The sequence below is a fragment of the Gobius niger genome (assembly GCF_951799975.1).
Source record: "Gobius niger genome assembly, chromosome: 8".
In the NCBI taxonomy this organism is placed as follows: Eukaryota; Metazoa; Chordata; class Actinopteri; order Gobiiformes; family Gobiidae; genus Gobius; species Gobius niger.
The window spans coordinates 29,387,966-29,402,895 of NC_136859.1; the positions used below are offsets into that span (position 1 = coordinate 29,387,966).

The 14,930-nt window shown below is 40.9% G+C and overlaps 1 protein-coding gene across 1 annotated transcript in view; it reads right to left on the reverse strand.

Annotated features, from left to right (window-relative positions):
- Positions 1-14,930, reverse strand: part of iglon5 (IgLON family member 5) — a 373,448-nt gene that overhangs the window by 10,724 nt on the left and 347,794 nt on the right. Inside the window, exons 5-7 of the mRNA XM_079561958.1 lie at positions 9,578-9,709; positions 8,986-9,106; positions 2,730-2,881 (exon numbers count right to left, since the gene is read on the reverse strand). Of these exons, the coding sequence (XP_079418084.1) occupies positions 2,730-2,881; positions 8,986-9,106; positions 9,578-9,709 (405 nt within the window). The remainder of the gene's footprint in view (positions 1-2,729; positions 2,882-8,985; positions 9,107-9,577; positions 9,710-14,930) is intronic.

Genomic DNA, 14,930 nt, shown 5'->3' on the forward strand with positions numbered 1-14,930 from the left:
TGTTTGGAGGGTTTTCTCTGCTGACGGACCCCCTCACCTTAAAGGGGGGGTATTATGCAAAATCGACTTTTTCAAGCTTTACATCATGTTATTATGTCATTCCCTCATTAAAAACATGCCTGAAGTGTTGCCTTGGCACGTTCACGTATTTTTGAGTAATCTGTAAAAACTCTGATGGCGGCCATTTTAGGGATAGGTTTGCCTGAGTCCTCCTAGGAACGCCCCCACCTCCTGGAGACGCCTCCGAGCTTTCGTCACCAGCCGAGTAACCAACCACTGCTCCTCAGCAGAACCCCCTCCCCACTGATGCCACAGACAGCGTGTGGAGGGGGCGTGTCTGAAAGGGTCAGAGGTTCTTAAAGAGACAGAGGCCTATTTCAAGACATTCACTACAGCCATTTTGAGAGAGCAATTTTATACAAGGCAGTTATTCTAATTTACTGCATTTACAGACCAACAGAAGGTTTGGTCATCATTGTAGTGTGCTATAGACTGGTGCTATGTGATTGAAAAAAACATAATACCCCCTCTTTAAACCCTGCAAAACAATTGAGCCTGGAGCGTCTTAGAGACAACCGTGATGGAAAGTAAAGGCGCCATGACCCCTGATACAGCCGCTGGGTCACTACAAGGTGAAACACACACAAGGATTATTTTTTTCTTTTCGCATAAAAAGTTGCATACTGCACCTTTAAGAGGTAAAATAATCGAACGCTCACTGCACCTCAATGTGTGAATGCTTGACGCTGTAACGCGGCAATCGGTTCTACAAACACACTCTTGATCAGGACGCAAAGAAAACAGGCTTTGACAGAGCAGCACCCGAGGCTTTGAGTCAATGGGCCGGTTTTGGTGCGTTGGGGTGGGGGTGGGGGGGGTCTGGTCACTGCTCATTTAGTGTTCCGCGTCCGTGACCGCACAGGCGTGGGCAGATGAACGACCGCTGCCAACACGTCGCCTTCACTTTCCACTTCGAATCTATCTTTGAGCCGAGGTTTAGCAAATTAAAATGTAGGAGTCTTTGTAGATGAGGAGAATGTGCCTCTAAACAAGGGAAGTGTTGCTAATTCAATCATGTGGGCATTAGTGTATTACACAAACCGCATTAGGAACGATCGCTACCTGGACCGCCCTGGTGGTGCGGCAGTTGTATTTAAATGTATAACTTCACGTTTTGGAAATACATTGTGGGGGTTTGTAAGGACTATACGGAGTTTAAAAATGTTCAAACTAAGTATTTTCATCCCCCTACATGTTCCAGCCATGTCCTAAGGCACCCACACTGTAGAGCAGGAGAGAGAAGGCCGCTGTGATGCACATGGGCCACAGCAGACACCCCCGACACCGACTGCGGCCAAAAACTAGAGGTCAAAGTTCTCAAAGAAATCAGCGCAGTGGAAATAACATCTCGGAGTAAAAATAGTTGATACTTCAGGGTCTGGAGTCCCGTCATGCCCGAGCTTAAAGGTACACTGTGTAACATTTTGGACTATACTATTGCAGCAAAACAAAACATGCTCCTAATGATACAGAAAATGCTGTTATTGCAGTGTTATTGCAGCGTGTAATAAAAGAATGGATTTGGATGAAAAACTAACCTGTTTAAATCCCATAATCTACTGCCTTTCGTCACGTCTCCATGGAGACGAGCTGGAGACATACCCACAGTTTACAGTCATATCTTAGGAGAGCTGAGCCTCATAAATGTTTGTTTGTACATAAATGAGGTATTTCTCAATGATGAAAATTCCTGTCATAAAATAAATGCTTGTATTTCAATTGTATTTATTGGGTAAAATTCTACGCAGTGTGGCTTTAATATAGAAGCTACAGTTACATGTAAGACCTGAGGTGGCAGTAGTGAGCATATAGTCTCCAGTCGAGTGTTACCCAAATCTAAAAGCTTCTTAACCTGGCACCTTACAGCCTATAAGGCAATGCCTCATTTGAAAGCTAAGGCCTACAAAGCACATCTAAGCTTGTTCCTTGTTTTTGTTGTCAAGTTTTTGTCGTTTTTAGATGCTTTTTATTGCATTTCCGTCACTTTTTTTTTGTGTGTGTGTAGTGTAGCTGTGATGAAAAATTACGAAAACCTGAAGGACTGCTTAACCTCTGACCCTTCCAGTTCAGTTTTACCCAAATCTAACAACTTCTTGACTGGAGTTTACAGCCTATAGGGCAGAGTAACACTAAGCTAAGACCTACAAAACTGTAGCTTCTTTGTTGCGTTGTGGCCACTTTTTTAACCACATTTTTATCGCTTTTTTGTTGTGTTTTTGTTAATTTTTCACCCCTTTTTTTTTGGTTGGTCGTTTTTTCGCCCGTTTTTCATCACATTTTTGTCACTTTTTTGTGGCTTTTATGTTGCTTTTTCATCATTCTTTAGCCGTGTTTTTGTCAGTGTTTTATTGGACTTTTCCCCCTTTTTTTGTCAAGTTTTCATCCTCGTTTTTGACTCTTTTTTTTCAAGAAGCTTTTAGACTAGGATAAAGCCAAATTGGAGAAAATGTGCTCAGTTCTGCCGGGGGTGAAGAGATGAAACGGTGGAACTCGGGTTTCTTCAGCCGGCGCTCAGACAGAGTGAGGCACAAAGGGAGGTTCTTCAACAGAACATCATCAGACGCGCTTCCAAACTCCCAACTATACTTCCCAGCACGGCTCGAAACTGTGTGTGCATATTGAACGGCTCTGGTTTTCGGTTTCGGGGCTGCGGCGTTTGCTTCACTTACGAAACAGGAGCATGCTGGCGTTGGAGGCTCCCAGGCGGTTGGAGGCGAAGCAGGTGTAGTTTCCGAAATGTTTCTCCGTTACGTTGGTGAAGAGCAGCAGCGAGCGCGTCTTCTCGTTTTTGATCCTCAGGGTGTTGTCGCTCTCCACCGGCCTGTGCAAAAATACAAGAGTCAGTCCTTTTTCTTTTTTTTTGTACCAGCACATTTCCCATGACTTCACAACCTTCTGAACAGCCTGTAATTTGATTTGTCTGTTGATTGAAGGGACATACATAATTCAGCAACTGCTCAAGTAGATGTGGAGACGTCAGAGAAAGAGATTTTTTTTCCTCTTTGTTTTACATAAATGAATGGACCTACAGTTTATCCTCTTTCAGCACATACAGAGGTCAGATTACTGTCTCATAAAGGTGTCCAAACGTGTGTGTGTATATATATATATATATATATATATATATATATATATATATATATATATATATATATATATATATATATATATATATATATATATATATATATATATATATATATATATATATATATATATAATAAATAAGATCACAACAACTCTTAATTTAAGAACTGTTCTCACAGATAGATAATACATTCCATTCCACAGTGGCACAGCGGTTAGAGCCTCAGCTTCACAGCTCGAAGGTCCTGGGTTCGATTCCCACCAGGACGGGGCCTTTCTGTGTGGAGCATGTTCTCCCCGTGTCTGCGTATGTTTCCTACCACTAAAAACATGTGCAATAGGTGAATCCTCCGGCCAGATGATTCTGGCAATCAGCCTGGCTTGTCATCATGGAGATGAGACCCCGGGCGCGGGCAATATTTTCCTTAAATATTAGTATTTATTAAGAACATTTTGCTCAAAAATGTGTGTAATTTAGAACATTTTGCTTAAATCAAGCAACATTTAAGTAAAATACCCCACAATTTCTCACTAAATAAGAATTTTTTTCTTAAATTATTCCATTTTCTGAGGACATTTTGCTTAATTCTAGCTATTTATTTGCTTAAATTTAGTGTTTCTTTCTTGTTTTATTATAAGAAAAATATTCTAGAAATAAGAATTCTTAGCAAGAACAAAATGCTGACCCCATTGGCAGATTTTTTTCCTTAAAACAAGACAAAGATTTAAGATGTTATTTCCTTGTTTTTAGGAGGGCACTTTTTGCAGTGTTGATGCTATAAGAAGAATGTGGGCAGGTTTGTGAATCCAATCACTTCCAAATAATGATCATTTGGAGACATGTTTTGCAATCTATGCACTGATTTTACTGCGTTATAGTCGATTGTTACAAATGTCACCAGCTCTACATGACCTCATTTCTATAATTGTCCTAAAGGCACGGAGCAAGGTGTCAAAAACAACTTCAGTGTCATGGTTAACAGAGTTCAGAGGTGAATAAAGTCTAGTACAAAAAATACAGTAATTTAGGGATAAAAAAGATGGACATTTCCATACAAGGGGAACACAATAGATCATTTTAGGCAATTGAAGTACTTCGAGTATTAACAACCCTCAATCATCCATAAGCAATAAGGCTCACTCCATCAATACACATGGACTTTTCTAGGGTGTTAGATGGACGACGTTTCAAAAACTTCAATTAGGAAGTGTGTTTTATGACGATAAAGCAAAAGCACATGGAGGAGCCGGGGTGGCTGATGGTTCTGCTGCTGCTATGGAGGAGGAGGGAGATGAATGTTGAATTATTGAAGTGTTTTTTTTTGTTAGTTAAAAACCTCTTAATGCCCGCCTTAACAGAGCAGCATATTTTAACAAAATCTAAAAGCTTCCTGAAAAAAGCGTGAAAATAGCGACAAAAACAAGATGTGCGTAAATAAGGATGAAAACACAGCAAAACAAAAAAAAGACAAAAACGCGATAAAAAGTCATGAAGGAGCCACTAAAACAGTTACGAACAAGTGACGAAAAGGCAACGAAACAGTGAGGAAAAGGCAACAAAAACATGATAAAATAGAACCAAAAAAGTGACACAAATGCTGTGACAAACTTCAGATCAGTCTCGAAGGTCTTAGCTTTCAAATGAGGCGTTGCTCTGGCCGATATATGGCAGCAAGCCTCAGTCGAGAAGCTTTTACATTTGGGTAAAGCCGAACCCGGAGAAAATGCGCTCAGTTAAGGCTCGACTCATACTAATTTCCAACCGTTTTGTCCCGTTAAACACATTCTCTTTCACACAGTTTGTGTCGCCTTGTGGAGGATATGCAGGTGACGTGTCCTTCACACAACGAGAGTAAATTAACTGGTCCGATCTCGTGTCACTCCACAACACACAGTTAACCTTTGGCATGAGTTGTGATTGACTCAGAAGCAGGAATAAAAGTACAAAAATAGATGTCTCACACACACACATAAACTCACTCATCAAAACAGACTAGGTGCGATAACACCGGCAGAACTCTTGATTTTTACTTCCTGTTTCTTGTCTCTCGGGAGCGTCTTCACGTCTCACCTTGTACTAACAGTGAGATCCAAGTCCATAAATAACGCCGACCTCCTGCTGGGGCCCATTATATTCGATTAACAGCTCTGCCTGGCTGACAAAAAGCACTCCTATCTAATTTTTTCTCGACGCCAAATCGTTGCGCGCACTTTGGGACCCCTTTACAAACTTGGAGAGACAGTTTATGTGAAGGTAATGGAGAGCAAATAGGTTTTGGATGCCAGATAATACTTCTCCAGAGACTGTAAAAAAAAAAAAACTAAAAAAAACATATATGATTACTATCGGAGATGTAATAATGCCAAGGGTAAATGGATGCTGGCCAGGACCTGCGTCTGTGGTTGTAAAGCGCTCGCTTCATTCAAACGCGGGGCGGTTAATGGTTTGTGCGTGTGGATTTATGACGTGTGGCGTTTACGGTAACAAGAGTGTCGGGAAAACACAGCACCTACGAAAAATGAAAGATGGGAGCGAGATGAAAGCTTCAACGGTTGTTGTGCGTAGCGTCGAGACTTGTTTTTGGTGACATCTAGTGGCAAATATTAGTAAATACATATCTGTCAAATGTTGATGTGTACTGCACATTCATCCGTGACTGACTTTTTGAAAATGTAACTTAATGTAGCCCACAACAAGGGCGCACTACTTTTGTATTTGTACAATAACTAATGCATATCAAACCTTAAATAAGTGGGCTCTTTTATGCCAAATCTTACTTCCACTGCATACAAGGTAAGTGAGCGTCCATTTGCCAGAACAATAGAAGGCATGTGTGGCTGAGCAGTGAGTCTTTCCCGGATACCTCCTTGTTTGTCCCTTTTTTTGTTTCACATAGCGCCTCTTGTGATGCCTTCACTGTGCTGTAGGCATGGGGGGCTCTTGGTGTCTCTTCAGTGTTTCAGAAGAAGAAACGTGTAGGTCTGAAATGACTTTAGCTCACAAGCTAGCTGTTTGTTTACTTTTTAAAAAGCTGCTTTCTTCAGGACCATTATGGACTCTCTGCAGTCCATAATCCACTGAACCCCACAAAAACACCACAAAGACATACAAAAGCATCCAGTAAAAAAATGTGGAACAAACGAACCACAAATGCAGTTCGCAGAAAAAGGCAAACAACGCTGCTGTACCAAGAGAGAGGGGAGTTGCTATTGTTATTGCTTCAATAAGCTTCTACAATGTCAGAAGATCCAGTGTTGCTGGATTCATTTTTCACCAAGATCTTGTATTGATGATGGGAGAGTGTGATCACTGCACCCAGCCTTTCTCAAGCACATCCCAAACATTCTCGATGGGGTTAAGATCTGGGTCCTCATTTATAAAAGATTGTTTAACTCTTTTGCTCAGCAAGAACCGCCTAGTGGCCATGTTTGGCACACGACACAGAAAACCCGGATTTATAAAACCCTCTGTGTGCACCTCTCCACGCAATCTGTGCTTTACAGATCTTACCTGCTAAGGGAATCTGCGCACGCGAACCCAACTCATGTAACACCCTCCCAACGCCTCCATTTCACCATAAAGGGACATGCAAAGTGAGTTATGGATGAGATTTGCCTAAACATGACGCGATAATGAGTGGGTTTTACCAAGACATGAGGGACAGACGCGCGGCAGCAGCACGCACACTGTCAAACTGTTAATGAAAACTAAGTAATAAATGAAATAAAAATGCTGAACAATAAAATTACTCATTATTCTTACTCTAAGAACAATCTTCGAGTAGTTCAAACAACGACTAAACTACAAGTTCATCATCAACACAAGATCTTGGTGGCAAAATGAATGCAACGCTGGATCTTTGCAAATTACAGAAGCCTATTGAAACAACGGCACCTGCTGTAATCAAAGCTAAAGGCAATGTAAAGAAATATTAGGGCAGTGTAATGTGAGCGTAGCATCAATACACCCATGTGACCTCGCAAGATGCTGGTGTAAACTGTCAGGCGTGATTAAAATAGAAAGCGATGGTGGTTACAAATTGTCGGTTATTGGCACAACTTTTTTTTTACTATGTCTAATTGAGCAGCATATTTCACTGAAGGGTTTTCTGGCAACAAACAACATGGCCGAACTTTGTTACGTCTTTCTGTTTTCAAGCAATCTCTAATATCAAGCAGACATGACCTCTTGTTTTCATCTAAATCGTCTAATTACCTCATTATCTGGAGATAGAGGATCATTTTTACGAGGCTGGCAGGAGTTTGACCTGGAGTGATGAGTAAACAAGCTCTCAAATCCCAGACGGCGGAATCTGTTTATTATCAAAATACTGGCATCTTCCTTCTACCTCCGAGCAGTAAAAAAAAAAAAAAAAGGCTTAATTTAGGCACTGGAGTATGTTGGAAATGCACAAATGATGAATATGCGCAAGGATGACATTATAAAACCACATGGACAGACAAAATGGTCTGAATTGAACGTACCTTTGCCGCTTGTCCAGAACAAATCCATAATCCATCCAGAGTCGAAGCACCAAAGTTTCTATTCAATATACTACACTGCATCTGGGTGAAAATTGCACATGAAGGCCACCTCATTTTCTGGTTTTCACGGGAGAATTGGGGATAATCCGAATACGTTGCTGAGATGAGTCAACATTTGGCCTTTCAGCATTGCAGAGAGCAGCTATAGGCTTCTTGCCGAGTTGTCATACACACCACAGAGGGTAGTTTTCACTGCAGGTTGAATCATTTTCACACGATTATAACCACAAAAACTAACATTTTAGTGTGAGAAAGAGCTAAATCCAAAGCCTAAAAAAAAAAAAAAAAATCCCAAAACTTTGAGCAATACATTGAACGTCGTCCGCAAACACTGCTGCCCATATGCTGCCCACGATGGAGAAAGTTTGGACATCACTTGTTTATGGTCGGTGAAGATTTTTTTTTGCCTTACAAGATTTTTAGACGTCACATTGCACGACATGGGGATTGTAAAATCGTGAGCTGCTCTCGTCTTCACTGTGCGATGGTTCATAGAGAGAAGCGTATACGACCACATTTTGGTCGTAGCGAATATCAGTGCCACATACTGGCAGGGCTTATTTTTGTGGAAAAGTGCAGGGAAAGTCCTGTAAAATGCGGAGTCGGACCCGCTCAGGCCTGGCCCCTGTTGCTTGTGATTCTGGCCCATCTCAATTTGTTGACAAGACGCTTGACAGAGATCATCGTTGCAGCGAGAGGAGGCTCACTCTGCGACTGTAGACTTCCAAAATATCAGACACTGCCTGATGTCGATCGTAGCTCGTCTTTGGTCGTACGAGGGTTCTATTTTAAACCTTTGTCCCTGTTTCACTGTCCGTCCAACAACCTGCGATTTTGAGCTACAATCTAAGATTTTCCCCACAATGAGTGATCGTTCATTGCAGACGGCCAAAATCATGCTGTGTACAGGGAGTGGCAATAACAAAAAAAGGGCTGCTGACTGTTTTTGTTTGTTTTGTTTGTATACTTTATTGTCCCTGTAGGGAAATGTGTCCTCTGTTATTAAGCCAAACAAAAGTTGTACTATTTTAATGTTATTTACTCTCTGTGTAATAAAAAAGGCAATTTTTCTAGTTTCTTTCTTTCTTTCTTTCTTTCTTTCTTTCTATGCCTGTGTGTGTCGGCCATGTTTAATTTTGCTACAACCACAAAAGCATTAGCGCACTCATTCATTCATTTCCAAATAACACTGGTAAAGGATGGTCACCCTCAGCCCTTAAAGGCAGCATGAGTTCACTTGTATCATTGTGAATGGAGGTGGGTATTTGCCCCGGGACAGGTGTGGACACTCACCTGTGGTCGTCTCTGTACCACTCAAAGGCGGCGGCTGGTACTGCCATGGCTTCACAGCGCAGGATGGCGGTCTTCCCCAGGTGTGCCGGCATGTTCTTCACGTCTGTGATCATGGGCGGGTCTGCACACATTTACACGGTTCATCTAAACTGTACGGACATGCTTTTCCTTTTAGCAATAGTTTTTGGAGGATTTCTGATCCGAGAGACACAGCTATCTCCCACAGTGATAAATGGAGACTTTTGGGGGACAGGAACCATTCCCCTGATGGTTTATTGAGCCAAAATGAAGACCAATAACACTTCCTTTCATTATTTTTGTTCAGAGTGCTTTCTCTTCACCAACATATTAGGGTTTGTTAATATGAATTCAAAGTGTTGCCAGCATTAGTGGAAAACACATTCATCTTAATTTAGATAAAGTACCAGATTTTTATTTGTTTCCATGACATGTATTATAACAAAAAAAATAGGAACATCATGGCTACAAAGACTCTGTACAGTGTAGCGACCCCATAACTAAACAAATGCCCCATCAATCTCCATGCATCATTAACACGTAATTCCCGTAGGTGCTATCTGTCAGAACTTACAGTTGACGGTGACTTTGACTTTGCGCTTGTCCGCTGGAGCTACCCCGTTGTTGGTGACGCACTCGTAGTCCTCGGCCTGCTGCCTCTTTATCTCAGTGATGTCCAGGAACTCCCCCTCGCTCACCAGCCCGTCTGAAACGACAACGGTCAGAGGGGGAAAAGGTACGTTAAAGGTTTTCTGTGCATTCTGGAGTTGAGGCCTGGGAAGTTTGCGTACGCCTGCTATGTATACACTGCGTTCCAAATTAGTATGCAAATTGTATTTCAGTGTCAAAAAGGAAAGAAAAAAATCTCAGAGATCTGGGATAATTAGTTGTCAGGTATGTGCAGTTAAGGGAAAAACTACTGAAAAAGGGCGTTCCACATTATTAAGCAGATCACCATTTTCTGTTTTCTGAAATTCTCTTCATGCATGACAACGCACCATGTCATACTGTAAAGAATACCTCTGCATCACTGGCTGCTATGGGCATAAAAGGAGAGAAACTCATGATGTGGACCCCCTCCTCCCCTGACCTCAACCCTATTGAGAACCTTTGGAGCCTCAACAAGCAAAACATCCATGAGGTTAGGAGGCAGTTTTCATCCAAACAGCAGCTCTGGGAGGGAATTCTGACATTCTGCAAAGAAATCCAAGCAGAAACTGTCCAAAAACTCACAAGTTTAATGGATTTAAGATTTTTGAAGCTGCTATCACACAAGGGCTCCTATGTTAAAATATAACTTGACTTGTTAAGATGTTTTTGATTGAAATAGCTTTTGATTTCAGTGAATATGACCTCCTAATGCTACAAATTCAACAAATGACCATTTCCAGTCAATTACAAGCTTCAAAATGTATTGAAACAATGAGTTGCACAATAATTTAATAATCATCATAATAATCACGGACCTTATTTCTTCACGGACCTTATTTCTTTGAATAGTTTCAAGTCTCTTGTGATGTCAGTCCAGTCCAGATCATCGGTGTGTGAATGTTTTAACTAATGTTGTGTAAGTTTTTAAATGTAAGTGTTGCTGCACATCTTGGCCAGGTCTCTCTTGTAAAAGAGATCTAAGATCTCAATGGGACTAACCTGGTTAAATAAAGGCTAAATAAAAAATAAAAAATTTGGAACAGTAGATTTTGAGTTTTTTTTTACTATATTTATTCTTGAATAAAATACTGTTATCACTGGGAGGTTTTTTCACATTCAAATGATCCTCTAACAGTTAAAGGCTTGAAAATTATGCTGACTTTCATTTGAGTTGATAATTTAGAAAATCTTGGGAAAATCTCATTACATAGTAATTTGGAATGCAGTGCAGAGGTACAAAGGTTCATTTAGTCCTATTTAATAGGCTTCTCCTTCGTCAGACCATTGTCGAGTGATGTTGGTGACAAAATGACGGAATTTCTATACTGTATATAAACCCATGTAAGCAGCCTGCAGGACATGCGACAACAGCGGCATCTTCCGACAAAGGCAAGAGCTGAAAACCCCAGAGTAATCACTCTCCGTTTCACCCAAAGAAAATGTTTCTTGAAATGCAAAAACAAGATGATTTTGCACTATTAACAAAGCAAATTGAACTAATTGGCCTTAAGTTGATGTGGGAGATTAAGACCATTTGGGAGGTGAAGGTTTGCGAGCCTGCAGCGGCAACACGCATAAAGATAATCAGGGAAATGGTGGAAATAACAACAATCCTGAGCTCGTAATCACCCGCAGATTAATATCAAAATAAACAAGGGCCAATGATTAAAGCTTAGCACAGCCAATTGGTTCTTTACAAAAGGCACATGGCAGTAAATAAACATCCATTTTTGATCTAACACCAATTCTCTTTGGAAAAAAACATATTTAATAATCTCAGTGATTTACTCATGTCCCTGGTTTATAGAAGATGTACACAATTTGCCAAGTCATATTTACAAAGCCATAGGGGAATGAGGAAAATAAAGAACAAGGCTTAAATATATGCTGTAATGAGCCATGCTTCACGACAAGTCAGTGATTAATATTTACTGAGCTCGTTGAAAGTGGTGTTTTTGGATTATAGAGACATGCTTAGTGCTACTTTTTCCTCATTATCCAAGTTATACATATACATATGCCTCAAACACAACTTATGTGTTTGAGGCATATGTAGTAATGGTTTGCATTGAGTTCGGTGCCGTTTTAGTGTGAACTGGTCGATGTTTTCCATTACCTGTATGACCTTCCTGAGTTAGCAAACTGGGTTAAGTTAAGTGCCCTTAATCAAGTTTCAGACCAGGCCACCCTCTGGTTGATCACTTTCATCACTTTGCCTTTTCCACTATGAGCTTGGCACTACTTGGTTCTAACCCGGCTAATCGATCTCAAGGGATTTTCCACAGCAGCACGTAATGTCCAAAAGTAAATACAAAAAAGACAGTAGGCCTAACACAGTATTTATTTCCGATGTTCTTCTGAAAAGAAGGAAGAAACCAAGTTGCTAAGACAAACAAAGGCAAACGAACAGCGGCTAAGGCTAGGAGCTTAGCAGTCTGTAAGAATCATCACTTGCAATGCGTTATAGCCACTGTCTTGTCACTTGTCTAGTGAGTCGGCAGCTGTTGAGTTGATTAAATGTTACATTTTAGTGCGGCAGCTGCTCGCTTTGGCCCAAGGTGAAACGATGCACAACTAAGATAAACTGCAAGTACATTTTGTATCAAACTAAACACATGAATATAGACGGTCCATAAATGAAAATACTGCTTCACCATGCCACTTTCCTCCAGCTCGTCGCCCATTAGAATCAGAAGGTTCTATCTTACATTTTCGTCAACATTGAGTGGTTTACATTCTTTTTTTCCCTGAGCAAAACCATTGACATGCCTTGCACTTAAGTGTGGTGGCCATTTTGGAGACCGCGGCTAGTGTAGACCGTATAATATCAAGCTCTGAATCTCTCGTAAATAGCGCACCTCATGCCTGGAGAGTGACTGACGCCGTTTAAAAGCAGCAACGTTTGAGGACATTAGCTACAGCTGCTGAGCTACAGGTCGGGTAAACCTCTCCAAGAGAAAGCCCAGAACCGCGCTCCAAATACCCAGCCTCGAATACAAACATGTGACAGAGGCAAGAGCTGAGCTGTTTTTCCGCCGTCTTTCCTCAGAGGGTTCAAAAATGTGAGCTGCAGGTGCGTTTATTGTGTTGTGGCTAAATGCTAACGGCGATATGCAAATGTCCTGAGCAGCTAGCACACTGACTGCAGCTCTGTTGACATGACAAACTGAAAAAGGCAAGAGAAAGGTTTTCTGTTACCTCTTTGATGTGTAAATTTACCCTGAGGAGTGGAATCAGATCTTTGGTAAATCCCGCCGTAGCTGGACTGGCAGTGCTACATCTTTGCCTTGTAAACATAACCACACGCTGCTTTGTAAACGTGTGCTCTCTGGGACTGTCTTTTTACATTTATCTTCTTGAGCAATGATTACGATTACATACAAAATTCTACTGTCAATCATTTGTCCTTCATTTTCAGCACAGATACAGCTACGTGTTGGAGTCCAGCATAATTCCACTTCGGTCTTCAAAATGGCCGCCTTAAAGGGGCTATACAGAGTTTAAAAATGTTAAAAGTAAGTCTTTTCCTCCCCCTACATATTCCAGCCATGAGCCCAGACCTATTCACCACAACTGCCTCTAAAATCCTGCACTGTCACTCAAAAAGTAGCTAATTCAAGTCCGAAGTGCCGTCATGCACGAGCTTAATATAGAACCTGCAGTTACGCGAAAGACCAGAGGTGGCGGTAGTGAGTATAAAATGACCAACTTGCATCTAGTCCCTTTAAGGCAAGACACTACAGTCAATCAATTTGAAACTTTTGCTGTAGATTACTGAAATAATTATGAATCAGGCAAGACATTAGATATTTAAAAATCCCTGAGCCTTCAAAATATTGCTGGAAAGTTTGAAGTCTACAAGGTGCTAGCTACCGAGGTGGAGATACTGTCGCATTTTGAGAAAATTGCTATGGAGAAACAAAGAATCTGCAATAATTAAACATGTTCTTGAGAAGAGCTATATCCACACGAAGACAAAACGCTTATGTTTTTCCGAAACTTTCTTTGTAAGCACGAAGCCAGTTTAGTAAATGTGTGCATCCCCATGGGTCGACTCAGGTCTGTGAAAACGGTGTGATTCATTTTCCAGGCCTGTGTGAGGCGCTGTGACGCTAACACAGAAAATAGAGCAATATGTAGAGGCGCATGTGCAGTAAACTTATGTGGAATGCAAACAGTGAACATGAAACGGATTCAAGCATTTATGATCTACAGAAGAGACGAGGAGGCGAGTTTATTCTTCAGGCGTAACGGGACTAAAGCAGAAAAACCTGTCAGTGACTTTTACCGTCAGTCCAAAAACACAGACTTGTTTTTCTACTTGTCACCTGTGGCTTGTGGACGGCAGTGGAGCAAAGAGGAGCGGAGCAAAACTCATTCTAAAACTCTAAGGTCAGTAGATTATGGATACCAGACACCACCCTGGTGCTCTGAGACGTCGTAACAATGGCGCCACGTAAACGGCGTTTTGAGATCTTTCCACTCTGGGACGTATTTTGGAAAATGTTCTTTTACAGACCCCCAAAACGCCGGGCTCGTATGGACGATACACTGGATTGATCAAATAACTTTGCGTTTGGTCCTCAGCTTGACTTCGTATGGACAGGGCCTAAGTCTTTTTTTTTTCCAGGTGAAAGTTTAGACAAAATAGCAGAGCCGTGGGAAGATATTTTAGTTAGGGGGTGCTGAGGGAGAAAATTTACCCCAAAATACTTTTTCTGTGCATAAATCCTAATTATTAACCTCTTAACTCCCGCCTGAACTGAGAGCATTTTCTCCAGTTCAGCTTTACCCAAATCCTGTAGGCCAGTGTAACACCTCATTTGAAAGACCTACAAAACTAAATTGATCTTTTTCCTCACATCAGATTTTTTTTCATCACTTTTTTTGTTGGGCAGTCATCTCATTTTTGTCAAATTTTCGTGACTTTTTTCGCAATTTTTCGTCAAATTGTTCTAACTTTTTGGTCAAATTTTTGTCTATTCTTGTCATTTTTTGTAAATTTTTTGTCACTTTTTCATCAAATTATTCAAATTTTTTTGTCAAATTCTTATCACTTTTTCGTCAATTTTTTCTCAATTTTTCGTCAATTTTTTCTCACTTTTTTGTCAATTTTTTGTCATTTTTGGTATTTTTTTTGTCAATTTTTTGTCACTTTTTCGTCAATGTCTTCTCACGTTTTTCACATTTTCATCCTTGCTTTCGTCTCAGTTTTGTTGCTATTTTCACACCTTTTTCCCAGAAGCTTTTGGACTGGGGTAAAGCTGGAGAAAATG